This window comes from Anolis carolinensis, chromosome 4 (genome assembly GCF_035594765.1).
Source record: "Anolis carolinensis isolate JA03-04 chromosome 4, rAnoCar3.1.pri, whole genome shotgun sequence".
Taxonomy (NCBI): domain Eukaryota; kingdom Metazoa; phylum Chordata; class Lepidosauria; order Squamata; family Dactyloidae; genus Anolis; species Anolis carolinensis.
The window spans coordinates 126,113,114-126,127,935 of NC_085844.1; the positions used below are offsets into that span (position 1 = coordinate 126,113,114).

General features: G+C 40.9%; 1 protein-coding gene across 2 annotated transcripts in view; it reads left to right on the forward strand.

The window, feature by feature from the left end:
- The first annotated feature begins 23 nt into the window (after nt 1–23).
- The window catches only part of klhl20 (kelch like family member 20), a 29,691-nt gene continuing 14,892 nt past the window's right edge, over nt 24–14,822 (forward strand). Inside the window, exons 1-6 of one of the 2 annotated variants that reach the window (XM_003219857.4) lie at nt 24–160; nt 6,456–6,577; nt 7,548–7,613; nt 9,983–10,556; nt 12,636–12,794; nt 14,270–14,364. In XM_003219857.4, coding sequence (XP_003219905.1) covers nt 7,591–7,613; nt 9,983–10,556; nt 12,636–12,794; nt 14,270–14,364 — 851 coding nt within the window. In that variant the 5' untranslated portion in view covers nt 24–160; nt 6,456–6,577; nt 7,548–7,590. Of the gene's footprint in view, nt 215–6,455; nt 6,578–7,547; nt 7,614–9,982; nt 10,557–12,635; nt 12,795–14,269; nt 14,365–14,822 lie in introns of both variants that reach the window. The other variant, XM_008108928.3, reaches the window with a different exon arrangement.

Genomic DNA, 14,822 nt, shown 5'->3' on the forward strand with positions numbered 1-14,822 from the left:
TAACTTCCGGTTAGTGGCGAACACGGGAGAAGAGAGAGGCGGGGCGCTGGCCAGGAGCCGTTTCCGGAGGGAGCCGTGAGAGCCTCTTGCGGGAGGAGAAGCTGAGGAAGAAACCCCGTCGGGCGGCGTAAAAGGAGCTTAGACCCCGCCTGAGAAGGAGGTCGGTCGGTCGGTCGGCCAGGGCTTCAGCGCCCGCCGCTGCCTGTATGCGGAGGTTGGGCCTTCTGTCCTCTTTGAACCCTAGCCTAAAGTTGGGAGGGGGTGCTGCGAGGGAGTGTTGGTGAAGAAGCAAAGATGAGTGATGTCACTCTAAGAGGCCGGATATGTTCCAAATAGGCCTGGGTCTCTCCTTTTTTTTCTTCCTGCCCTGACTGCTGCTCCACCTGCTTTGCTTTGTGGATTGGCCCAGAAATTTTGCCCCTTGTAGCCAGAGACAGCTTGGAAGGAATATAAGAACAACAACTGCACCTACTTGCAATACCTGCATCCTGGTTACAGGGCTGCTGTCACTAGCCTTTATTTATTTACTAGCATGGGTGATGTCCGGGTTATTCGAAAAAGGCCCAGATCCGTTATCGGTGGGGTTCAGAATGCTCTCTGGATGCAAGGTGAACTACAACTCCCGTGCGGGTGGGTCAGCCTTCCCTCAAACCCCTCCAGTATGTTCATTTGATCACCAGGGTGCTGTGTGTGAAGTTTGGTCCAGATGTGTCATCAGTGCTGTGCAGAATGCTCTCAACATGCAGGGTGAACTATAGCGCCCATCTGGGTGTGTCAGTCCCTCTGCAAACTTCTTCTGGATGTAGGTGAACAGCAACTCCTATAAATCAAGGTCAATTCCCACCAAACCTGATCATGGGGGTTCTGCGTGCCAAATGTGGTCCAGGCCCATTGTCGGTGGGGGTCACAGTACTGTGTCTTGATGCAGGGTGAATTACAACTTTTATCATGTGGAGTCAGTCCCCCAAACCCCTCCAGTATGTTCAGTTGCTTCTCAGTTCTGCCCTGTTTGTTATGCAGGCAGAGTTGAAAAGTGTAGGAAAGGGTTAAGGGAGACGCAGTGGGAGGGTCATGCAAATTCCACACCGATTGAGAGAGAAAGGAACCCTGGGATGTGGCGCTCACTGTAACCTGCAATGTCCTTGGAGGGAGGGGCATTGATGTTTCCTGTCTAGTTGGAGCTATAGCCTGTTTGTGGAGTCTGTTTATGTAAGTGGACACCCCTGCCACATACACACATACACATTTTCACTTTTATTATGTGCATAGATAGATTTTGGAGGTTACAACCCCCACCCCTCTGAAATCACTGGTTCGCAGCTTGGGAGTCCTCCTGGATTCATCACTGAGCCTGGAACCCCAGGTTTCTACAGTGACCAGGGGAGCTTTGTTACAATTAAAACTCGTGTGCCAGCTGCGCTCATACCTTGAGAAGCCAGACTTGACCACAGTTGTCCATGCTCTTGTTACATCTCAAATAGACTACTGCAACACACTCTATGTGGGGTTGGCTTGAAGACTGTTCAGAAGCTTCACGTGATCCAACTGGCGGTAGCCAAATTGCTCACTGGAGCATCATACAGGGAACACACAACTCCCCTGCTGTATCAGCTCCACTGGCTGCCAATTTGTTACCGAGCACAATTAAAAGTGCTGGCTTTAGCCTATAAAGGAAGCTGCGGTGACACAATGGATTAAATCCGTGTGCCCGCTGAACTGCTGACCAGAAGGTTGGGTTGCTGACTTGAAGATTGCTGGTTCTAATCTGCGAAACAGAGTGAGTTCCCGTCAGTTAGCTCTAATTTGCAGGGACATGAGAGATGCATCCCAGCAATGCATCTGGGTATCGTCTCTGTAGACAGCCAATTCTGTCATACCAGAAGCAACTTGCAGTACAGTAGAGTTTCACTTATCCAAGCTAAACGGGCCGGCAGAAGCTTGCATAAGCGAATATCTTGGATAATAAGGAGGGATTAAGGAAAAGCCTATTAAACATCAAATTAGATAATGATTTTACAAATTAAGCACCAAAACATCATGTTATACAACAAATTTGACAGAAAAAGTAGTTCAATACACAGTAATGCTATGTAGTAATTACTGTATTTACGAATTTAGCACCAAAATATCATGAAATTTTGAAAACATTGACTACAAAAATGGCTTGGAGTATCCAGAGGCTTGGATAAGCGAGACTCTACTGTATGTTCTCAAGTCGCTTCTGACACGACAAAAAAACCCTATAAAGCCCCAAATGGTTCTGGCCCAGCTTACCTGTCAGACTCAGGTGCTAAGATCTTCTGCTCTCAGTCCCACCTCCTTCCCAGGTGTGGCTGGTGGGAACAAGGGACAGGGCCTTCTCAGTGGTGGCTCCTCGGATGTGGAACTCCCTTCCAGCTCTCTCCTGGCCTTTAGAAGGAAAGTTTAAACCTGGCTATGGAACCATGTGTTTGGAGCATAGTACAGGGCGACAGGCAGCTATGAAGTGATTGTAATATGATTGGAATGGCTCCTGGATTACTATTTCAGGTGTTTATGGAATGTTTTTAACAGTTTAGTTAGTGGATTGATATGTTATGGTTTTAACAATCTTTTATTGATTTTAATGTAAAATGTATTGGAGCCCCTGGTGGCGCAATGCGTTAAACCCTTGTGCTGGCAGACTGCTGACCAACAGGTCGGCAGTTCAAATCAGGGGAGAACAGGTGAGCTCCCTCTGTCAGCTCCAGCTCCCCTTGCAGGGACATGAGAGAAGCCTGCCACAAGGATGATAAAACATCAAATATCCAGGCGTCCCCTGGGCAATGTCCTTGCAGATGGCCAATTCTCTCACACCAGGAGTAACTTTCTCAAGTCGCTCCTGACACAAAAAAAGTAAAATGTATATTGTATGTTTATGTTTATTGTGGCATTGAATTATTGCCAATTTGGAAGACGCTCTGAGTCCCCTCCAGGGTTGAGATAGAGTGGGGTAAAAATACAGTAAATAAATAAATAAATAAATTATATGCTACCTTCTCCAGGGCAGACCCAAAGTGGCTCACATCATCTTTAAAAATATACATAGTAACATAAAACCATTAACTAAAAACAGGTAATAAAAGTTCCAAGAATGCTCCTTTGCAACTTCCATATTATAAACAATAAAAGTCAAAATCAAGTCTAAAATTTCCCATACAGCCGTAAAGTGCCTGGCTTCAGTTAAAAGCTGCTCTAAAAAGGAAAGTCTTCACACCTTTCCTAAATGACATCAATGTGGGAGCTGATCTTATTTCCTTCAGCAGCGAGTTCCATAGCTTCGGAGCTGGACCCAAGAATGTACCTTCTCTAGTGGTTTTCAAATGCATGTTGGCTTGGTCTATGTGAAAATGACATCTGTATCGGAGGACACGGTGTCTCAAGTAACCTGAACCAAAGCCATGTAGGCTTTATTGGTTAAAACCTGCACCTTGAATTGGGCCGGGAAATAAATCGGAACCCAATGGAGCTGTTTCGGCAGGGGGTGGTGTGCTCCCTGGAATCAGCTCCGGTAAGTAACCTGGCTGCTATTGTCTGGACAAATTGGAGTTTCCAAACACATTTCAAGAGCAGTCCCACATAGAGCGCATTACAGTAGTCCAAACGGGATGTAACCAGTATGTGTACCACAGTGGCCAAGTCAGATTTCTCCAGGAACGGGTGCAACAAGATCCAACAATTAATTGATAAGAAAAGGAAAGCCTGCCACATACAGTGTTCCTTCACTACTTCGTGCTTCACTTTTCACGGATTCGCTGTTTCGCGGTTTTTCAATAAACTCTAAAAGACTGTTATAAATAATAAAAAATTACAATTTACAGCCTAAGGAAGGGAGGGAGGAAGGAGAAGTCAAAGGGAGAGAAAAGGAGCCCAAGCAGCAACGAGAGGAGAAGGAGGCGATTTATCAACACACGGTTGGTTGATAAAGACTTAAAATAGTGTACAACTACTAAAATAACGTATAAATATTAAAATAAATATAGCGTCCCTACTTTGCGGATTTTCACTTATTGCGGGTGGAAGTGGAACCTAACCCCAGCGATAAGCGAGGGAACACTGTATAGTAGAGATATACCAACTGCTGCTACGTCAGTTCAAAATCTGAGATCCAAAGAAGGACCAGAGAACTCAAGAACATCTGGTGAACACCTTGCAGATGTCCATGATGCACAGGGATTCTTTAATGCCACAAAGGTCATTTATGGATCAAGAAATAGCATACACCCTCTACAATAAGATAGGAATGATGGTGGCAGCAGTACCTGCTGGGTCTGCCTTCTGTTTAATTTCCATGGAATAGCCCAGTACTGCTTGGTCACTTCACCTTTCTGTAAGCAAGATCTAACATTTCATATATCATACTAGAGTGACTTGGTATGTGCTAGAGATGAGGACTAAGGGGCAGGATGACTCGTAAAGCTTACAAAGAGCAAAGACTTGATTCCATAGAAGATTCTTTAATTCACAGCCTTATATATGTGTGTATATACACACATACATACACACACACACACTCACATTGATCACGCGTATAAGTCAAGGGCAGGTTTTGGGACCAAAAATGAGGATTTTGCTGTGACTTGTGGAGAAGTTATTAACGACTTAGACGAAGGGTTAGAAGGCACGATCATCAAGTTTGCAGATGACACCAAACTCGGAGGGATAGCTAACACTCCAGAAGACAGGAGCAGAATTCAAAACGATCTTGACAGACTAGAGAGATGGGCCGAAACTAACAAAATGAAGTTCAACAGGGACAAATGCAAGATACTTCACTTCGGCAGAAAAAATGGAAATCAAAGATACAGAATGGGGGACGCCTGGCTTGACAGCAGTGTGTGCGAAAAAGATCTTGGAGTCCTCGTGGACAACAAGTTAAACATGAGCCTACAATGTGATGCGGCAGCTAAAAAAGCCAATGGGATTTTGGCCTGCATCAATAGGGGAATAACGTCTAGATCCAGGGAAGTCATGCTCCCCCTCTATTCTGCCTTGGTCAGACCACACCTGGAATACTGTGTCCAGTTTTGGGCACCGCAGATGAAGGGAGATGCTGACAAGCTGGAAAGCGTCCAGAGGAGGGCAACTAAAATGATTAAGGGTCTGGAGAACAAGCCCTATGAGGAGAGGCTTAAAGAGCTGGGCATGTTTAGCCTGCAGAAGAGAAGGCTGAGAGGAGACATGATAGCCATGTACAAATATGTGAGGGGAAGTCATAGGGAGGAGGGAGCAAGCTTATTTTCTGCTGCCCTGCAGACTAGGACACGGAACAATGGCTTCAAACTACAGGAAAGGAGATTCCACCTGAACATCAGGAAGAACTTCCTCACTGTGAGGGCTGTTCGGCAGTGGAACTCTCTCCCCCGGGCCGTGGTGGAGGCTCCTTCTTTGGAGGCTTTTAAGCAGAGGCTGGATGGCCATCTGTCGGGGGTGCTTTGAATGCGATTTCCTGCTTCTTAGCGGGGGGTTGGACTAGATGGCCCTTGAGGTCTCTTCCAACTCTACTATTCTATGATTCTATGATTCTATGATTCTATGATCATTCTGTGGAGAAGGGAATGCACCAATGCTACCTCAGGGGGTCAGGTGCATTTCCCTGCTCAGGCATTCAAAAAGGCCAGAAATGGTGGCACAGTGGAGAAAGTAGTAGGAGTTGATGCTTTTTTTAGCTTTTGCCTTCATCACTTTACTTAGAGACGGGGATTATTATTTTTTGAGTTCAGATTTTTTGAGTTCAGATACAGTATACCATAAATGAAGTCTATAAGCCAAAATCCAATTTTAGATTTCGATTACAGTACATGATTTACATCAGGGGTGCCAGACGCATTTTCATCGAGGGCCAGTTCAGCCTCCAAAGGGCTGCTGAATCCATTGATGGAGAATTTGTGGATACAGACTAAACAGAACAAACTGCAGCCTTCCAGATGTTCATTTATCACAACTCTCAGCAGCTCTAGTCACAATGTCTAATGGTGACAAATACAGGAGTTGTAGTCCAGCATCTGAGGGGTACACAACGTGAGATGGCGGTCCACATTCGACCCACGCAACTTGAGTTTGACACATGTTACTTGCATAAATACTGGCTTACTGTCCATTGAGTAAGGCAGAATTTTCTTCCAGCGAATTGTGTGCAGGGCAGTAGCATTGGATGGTTCGGGTATATATTTAGAACAGAAATTTCCTCTCAGCACTCCAGTTTGGACTGTGATTCCCATGATCTTTCACCATTGGCTATGCTGACAAGGTCAATGAAAGTTGCACATGTGTCTCACCCCCCGCTTTATACATTTTGGTAGCACTGTTGTGATATGTTTTGAAAAGTCTGGCTAACATTAATAAAAAAATTAGTTCTGTCTTATCTTTTGGTACTGTTTTTCAGATAAATTGGGAAACCTATTTTACATTATTGGCTATTTTCATGTAATTTTTAGGCACCTGGATTGTCAATAATCAAGATTTTTACCAGACCTGCAATACTCAATGAGAAAATGAGTTGAAGGGATAGATTTGTGATATTTTACATCCTGCAATTTATCTCGGTGTCATCACAAGAGTGAGTGACTAAATACATTTTATTTTTAAGTATGTGCATTTTAAAATATTGTATTTATACTGTTTTTACATATTTACCATGTTAAACCATGTGGATATGTTAGTCAGTAAGCATAAAATTATATTGTAGGCTGCACAATTGAGGACTTAGCACTTTGGATTTTTAGAAATTTGTGGGAATATCAATTTGTAGGCTTGGTTTTACACTAATCTGTGAATTACCACCCTTTCCTACAAACTATTTGTTTTGAGAAGTGAAATTTAATTTATAATTTTCTTTGTAAAAGAAGAGTGTCTTTGTTTCTGTCTACTATGACCCTCTGGCTGGATCTACACTGCCCTATATCCCAGGATCTGATCCCAGATTATCTGCTTTGACCTGAAGTATATGAGTCTACACTGCCAGATAATTTGGGATAATCTGGGATTAGATCCTGGGCTATAGGGCAGTGTGGAAGGGGCCTCTATCTTTGCCTTCTGTTAGCTGCCCTGCATTTAACAGCCCAGCACTGAATTGACACAGCTGCCCCTTCTAAACTTTTTAAAATTGTTTGAAGAGTATGTCCTAAACACTTGTCTTAAAATGTGTTTGCTCAGAAATATGTCTCACTTTATTGTCTCACTTTAAAGCAGCTTATGGTATGGAAAATCATTTATGGCAATAGTAGAATTATACATGAGGAATGTATTGTACAGTACCATCCAACACCTGTTAGTATTAAATATACCCCATTGTGTACATTGAAACTTGCTTCCTAGTATATGTGTGGTCAGGATTGTATGCTTATTCTAAATTAAAAACATGTACAGTGTCTGAATACAATTAAAGGACAAGTCATTTGAAAACAAAAATAATTATTTCAGGTATTACTGTTAATTTTGTAATCATGTAAACATCTTTACATCTGACCATTGCTTCGGTATTTAAGTCATCATCAAATTTTATTGTTATGCATTTTTTATTTCTTTAGGCCAGGCACCAAAGTGCAGGCTGAAGAATTCTATTTGTGGTGCATGGACGGAAAGCCAATGCGCAGGTAAGTTAAAGAAAGGAATTATTTGATTATATCCTGGCTTGATTCAGATATTACATAAAACCACTGTTTATACTTCATTATGATCATTATGTAGAACCCGAACCACAACTGAATTTCCAGTTGATCATAGTGTAAAGCTTCCCATTTAATCTGCCCAGTGCTCCAGTTTTGAAAATGCAGTTGCCTCTTGATGGAGTAATACTTTTAACCGTGGTTCACTAATTCGGACCTCACATCATATGAAGCTAGCAGATATCATTATTCAGACACCCTAGATTGCAGCCACAGATCCAGTAGCAAAAATCAACATGCCATTTTGTCTCACAATGTGCAAAGCAGGAGCAGCATGGCCAGCATTTGGAGGAATCAGTGTTAGTCTGCATTGGGGAAGCTAAGATCATCATTGTGAAGAAGGGGCTTCATGATGTGGAGTGGGACTTTGAGTGGGACTGACTTTTTGACATCACTAACTTACCAAACTTGTCTTGCTGTTTCTGGTCCACAGGACCAATATCATTTCTCAGCCCTGATTTCACTATCTCAAGAATATTTGGTGTTTATGCTTGCTTGCATTGAAATCACATTCTCCATCTTAGAGCCATCCCCAGTTTGGATAGATCTTATTCAAGTGGTCCTTTTTATTGCAGCCACCCTAAATGTTGTCACCAAAGCTGGAAATCTTGCTGCTCCTCCCCGAATTTTGATTATTGTTGAATACTAGTTAGAGAGTACAATACTCTAAATATTTAAATAGCATTGGCTCATTTTATATACCAGCAATAGCAATTGATACTTAAATTTAGTCATCCTCTGTTTTCGCTCTACTTTCATTGTGCAGAATCATATTGGCAACTTGTTGAAAGGAATTCAACCCATTTTAATTGAGTGAACCACAATTAGAAAACTGGCCAAATCAAATCTCTCCCTCTAAGTCTGGTTTGTCAGTATGAATACCAGAACATCTTCTCTTTTGTCACTTTTGTTTCCCAACTACTTTAAAAAAACGGTATTATAGCATTGTGTATTCTAAAAATTCCATAGCTGACTGTCCACAATAGCATTAGCACTCTGCCAAGGTGATCCCTCTGAATCTACCTGATGTAATTATTCTCCTGAAATTCAGTTTGTTAGGAGGTTGGTATTCCATTTAATAACTGAAATGTTGTGTTCTTAGACACTGTTTGTTTTCCTTTGAATGAAGTCATATAAAACAACAATCTAGTATGATCCCTGTATCCGCAGGACTGATATATGCCTTTTTACTTATCCGTGGTTTCATTTATCTAGGATTTCACTTATTTGTTTTGGGCCTCTAATATAATTTACATTCTCTTGTTTGTACCTCTGTTGTTCCTCCCATTGAAATGAATAGGGTTGGCTGTTATTCACAATTTTATGTATCCACAAAATCTGGAAATGTATCCCTCATAAATATGGGATTGTACTGATTTTCTAAAGAGAATTTTTGCTCATCTCACCAGTTCAGCATTTCTTGTTCTCACTAAAAGCCTTGGGAAAAGAAATCAGAACTTACAGAAATCTGTGTTTTGTTTTTGTTTTGTTTTTTGTTTTTGGGAGGGGGGGGTGGAAATGTGCTGTGAATTTTCCGGGATGTATGGCCAAGTTCCATAATAATAATAATTACTACAACAACTACAACAACAACAACTTTATTTATATACCGCTCCATTTTCTCAAGAGGACTCAGGGTGATTTCCAACATGTACACAAAAAACATTCAATTGTCAAAAACATCATACAATAACTTAAACATAGTAACATAATAAAACAACATAAGACAGAAACCAAAACAATTATATTAAAATAGACACGGCCACAATCCAAATCAATATATTCCATCAAGGAATCAAGTACCAGTAAACAGGGCTTCAAGGTAGACACGGACAATTATAAGGCTAGGTAAAGACTTGTACATTCTCTCCTGACATTCCACCCAAATCTAAGGATGCCTGCCATAGATGTGGGCGAAACATCAGGAGATAATGCTTCTAAAACATGGCCATACAGCCCGGAAAACTCATAGCAACCCAGTGATTCCAGTCATGAAAGCCTTCAACAACACGTTTTTTTTATTTTATCAAATGTATATACTTTTCAATTTTTAAGAAATATCTGAAAGATGAACATGTATCAAATATAATATAGATTAGATAAAATATTAATAACATATTTAGGGCAGCAGTAAAAATCATGTCTGTGTCAGAGCCCCAGCAATGCTTGTGAGAAAAGAAATGTTTTGAGCAAGTGACTGGATATTCTTTCCTGTTTTGTATAGGCTTGTCTGGGCTGATATGTTTGGGTGTCTTTATTATCTGACCTTTCGTGTTGCTTATATATTGCTTTGCCAGGTGTACTAATAATCGAGCAGGTGAAACCGGAATGGATGTAACGAGCCGTTGCACCCTTGGAGATCCTAACAAACTGCCTGAAGGAGTGCCGCAGCCTGCTCGCATGCCTTACATCTCAGATAAGCACCCTCGGCAAACACTGGAGGTCATCAACCTGTTGCGGAAGCACCGAGAGCTGTGTGATGTGGTGTTGGTTGTGGGGGCCAAGAAGATCTATGCCCACCGGGTGATTTTGTCAGCTTGCAGCCCCTACTTCCGCGCCATGTTTACAGGGGAGCTGGCAGAGAGCCGACAGACTGAAGTGGTGATAAGAGACATTGATGAAAGAGCCATGGAGCTGTTGATTGACTTTGCATACACCTCACAAATCACAGTAGAAGAGGGCAATGTTCAGACCCTACTGCCGGCCGCCTGCCTCCTCCAACTAGCAGAGATCCAGGAAGCCTGCTGTGAATTTCTAAAAAGGCAATTGGATCCTTCCAATTGCCTTGGCATTCGAGCATTTGCTGATACACACTCCTGTCGGGAACTTCTAAGAATTGCTGACAAGTTTACCCAACATAACTTCCAAGAGGTAAATGGCTCTGTGAGTCCTGGTCTACATATGCAGCAAAATGAAGTGGTAAAATGAACTATACCAATGCAGGTCGAAGATTGCATTTTATCATACTACTTTGCTAATTGTATGGTAATGTTTTTAAGCCGCTTTTGAGTCTCTTTCGGGAGAGATAAAGTGGGGTATTTATTATTATTATTATTATTATTATTATTATTATTATTATTATTATTATTATTATTATTATTTGCAGTAAAACAAAAAGCATCAGAGGAAAGGGAGTTGGGCTAGATAAACTGCAGGATAAATTAAATGTATTTATTCTCTCTAACCAGGCCAGAGCTCATTCTGCATTTTGGCTTTTCTAACATACACATGCTAGCTGTTCGAATTCCTCTTTGGAGATTTCTCCTTTTTTCAATTTTTTGTCCATGTTTCCTTTTAAATCTTACAAATCACACGTGAGAAAGAGACATTTTGTTCTGGTTCTATTGTCTTCTGAGAAACCTGTTTTACCCGGAGCCTAGAAGAACTATATTACCATGTTTGCAACTTGTCAGTGGCTTGGCTTTCACTACCAGCTTAGTTTGGAGTCTCTGATTTCCTCTGAAGTGCATTTGCACTCATGGCCTCTGTGTGTATATTTAGAGAATGCAACTGCAAAGGGGGTGGGATCAAATTATTCCATCTCCTAATTCTGAGACATCTTGTCTTCTGCTGCAAATCCAGGACAAGAAGACTTTTCAGATGTATCTACTTACTCTAGGTAATTTTGTTTCAGACCCTTTCTTTTCTGGTGTTTGATTTTACTACAAGTACAGGTGCATTACTAGCTGGAATTGTTCTCAAGTGGAGCCCTCTTTCCTACTCTCACCCATAACTGAATATTCTTAGAGTTAATTTGAAAGATTAGTAAAGGATAAAATCATTTTTATTTTGTGTCTTTTGTTTTCACCAGTGTCTGATCACTTCTTATCATTGCTTCTAAATTAGGCTCTATTAATGAGCTGCTTAAAAGATCCTAAAATTCACAAGACCCATGGGTGACCATTGTTGTTTATGTGCCACTTTTTCTCTCTTAAAAGAACCTCAAAGTAGCTAGCTACCATAAAAATACAATGCATCATTTAAAATCTAAGACATATACACTAAAATAGAATGAAAACCAGTAAAACCCATAAAAAATCTATTAAAATACATCAAATACTACTCAACACCTCTGGTGCGATTTTAAAATCTTTCTTTAAAAGTTTTCCTGATTAAAAAGTTTTAGCCTGCTTCTGGAAGGACAACAGGGAGGGGGCCATTCTGGTCTCCCTAGTCAGGTTTATACTGGGATATCTGATTTACAAAATAGTCTGAACCTGAGCCATATAGGGCTTTATAGATCATGGTCAGTACTTTGAATAGTGCCCAGAGACAAACTGGCAGCTAGTGGATTGTTGCAACAGGAGTGTTGTAGACATCTGAAGTTTCCAAACACTTGTCAAGGACAGCCCTACATAGAGCACATTGCAGTAATCCAAATGGGATGTAATTTAGACATGTATCACCATGGCCAAATATGACATCTTAAGGAACAGGCAGAGTTGGTGCATCAGTTTTAGATGTGCAAAGGCCACTGTGGAAACGGGCTCAAGGTTCAACGCCAAGTCCACGAGTACCCCCAAACTGCAGACCTTTGTCTTCAAGGGGAGTGTAGCCTAATCTGGCACAGGCTGAATCCCTATTCCCTGACTAGTAATGATCTAGACCACTGACTAGTAACAGTCTTGTCTGTATTATGTTTCCATTTGGGGAAATCACACACTCATCCTCAGAGGATGCCAATGGAAAACCTCTTCTGAACAAATCATGCTAAGAAAACTGATCGGTTCACCTCAGAATTGCCTTATATCATACTCGGCTTGAAAGCACATAACAATAAATGATTAAACATTCTTGATGTCCCAGTGTGACTTTTGACCTTGTCATTGTTTACTAATTCTCCATTTTAAGTTAGAGTGCTTTTTTTAACACCATGTCACTTTTCCAGTTCTAAATGCTGATTGTTGCTTTAAAAGCTTTTCATAACTGTGTTTCTATATCTCCATGCAGGTGATGGAAAGTGAGGAGTTTATGCTCCTTCCAGCCAACCAACTAATTGACATAATATCCAGTGATGAACTGAATGTCCGTAGCGAGGAGCAGGTGTTCAGTGCTGTGATGGCTTGGGTTAAATACAGCATTCAAGAGAGGAGACCTCAACTCCCCCAGGTAATCAGATATGATTTATGTATGCTTCTTTTACAAATGTATATAGACATGATTAACTTGACTGAGCTATACCTTTCATTACTTACAATCTTAACGATTAAAGGAGACTAGAGAGTGGGATCTACATACTGGGCTTTAGTTGGGAAGGACATTGAGAACTGGCAATTTTGCTGATTTTTTTCAGTGGGTTTCTCCTTTATCCTTTCTACTTATCAATTATAAGGAAGGCATAGGATTAACATTATATCTATTGGAAGTAAACTTGCTCCTCCCTTCCATTGCTCTGATTGTTGAATGTAAATGAGTTGAAATTATGGTATTAGTAGTCATTTGATGCTTATTTTCACCTCACATCATTAACATTAGATAAGCATATTTAGTAGTATTATTTTGTAAAGTAATTTATTCACAGCTTGAATTTATTTATTTATTTATCATGTCAGAAGCGAACCAAGGGTACAAGTTGTAATGTATTTGAAAACACACTTGGAGTGCCTCTGGTGTTGCTGTAAGAAGGTGCCCCATAGTGCATGTGGCAAGACTCAGACTGCATTGTAATAGTGGTCTTTGGTTTGCTCTCCACACTCACATGTCATGGATTCCAAATTGTAGCCCCATTTCTTAAGGTTGGCTCTGCATCTTGTGGTGCTAGAGCGCAGTCTGTTCAGCACCTTCCAGGTCGCCCAGTCTTCTGTGTGCCCAAGAGGGAATCTCATCCAGCATCAACCACTGATTGAGGTTCCAGGTTTTAGCCTGCCACTTTTGGACTTTTTTCTTGGTGAGGTGTTCCTGGATGTATCTCTGTAGATCTTAGGAAACTATTTCTCCGCTTGAAGAAATGACATCTAGAGCATTGAGAAGATAGTTTGCCTTCTGAGAACTAGAGGAAGAGAGCAAATGAATTATTGTTTTTATCACAGGGCTCTGCATTTTCTATCCAGTTAAAATTATTCACACTGAAAATGAAGAAGCTTTGCTCTGACAAGTCCATGTGTTCTAACATAGTTTTCCCTAAAGCAATCAACCAAATGCTTGTGTGGAATTCAGCAGGATGTGAATGCAAGACCATCCCCCAGCTCTTGCTCCTTAGCAACTTGTATTCAGAGGTATATAGACTGAGATACTGGAAGTAATTCAGAACCTTTCCATAGCCTAGATGAGGTTATGGAGTCTTGTCCTCCATGAATTTGACCAGTTTAAAAATGACCAAAGTGGTAGTAAATTCCATAGTTTAACTATACATTATGTGAAATAGTACGTTTGCATACACTTTTTACAATCCAAGTAAACAGTCTTGGCAGGTATCATTTGAGTTGTAGATCAGCTTATTAAATGCCGCCCCTGGGCTGGCATTTTATAAGCTGATCTACAATTCAGTTATTATGTCACTGAAAATACTCCCCAAACTTTTAGTATGTGGGAGGCTTACTTTATAGTTTTGTACTTAATTTTGTTACACCGTTTTTGACTTACAGGTATTGCAACATGTCCGCTTGCCACTGCTCAGTCCAAAGTTCCTGGTAGGCACAGTTGGTTCCGATCCGCTAATTAAAAGTGACGAAGAATGTAGGTAAGTCATCACTGATGGTAGAAAATGACATTTGGGGAACTCAAAATATTTGTAGATTTAGAAGTCATCCTTTGAGAGTTTGGCTAGTTTTGTGTGTCACTGCCACATTCCAGAAAACTTGAAGTAATTTTTTCACTCTTCTGGATTTGGGTATGTTTTAATTCCAGTCAGGTACTAAAAGTTGTTATGGAGTAAATGGTCGTAACAGAATTAAAATGGGATGAGGCATGTCTTCTTTTGATAAAACAATGTACACTTTACATAGTTTGTTCAGAGCAAAAGCAACCTTGGTAATACTGTTGAAAAGGGTTAGTCTCCACTGCTGTTCTGTTATTTTGCATTTTGCATTCCCACCATAATTATATAATTTCAAATGTTGGATTGTGTCCCTCCTCTGCATTTATTGTGGCATGAAACTACTTTCTCTATGTCAGCTTTTCCAGGAGTCTAATTGTTTG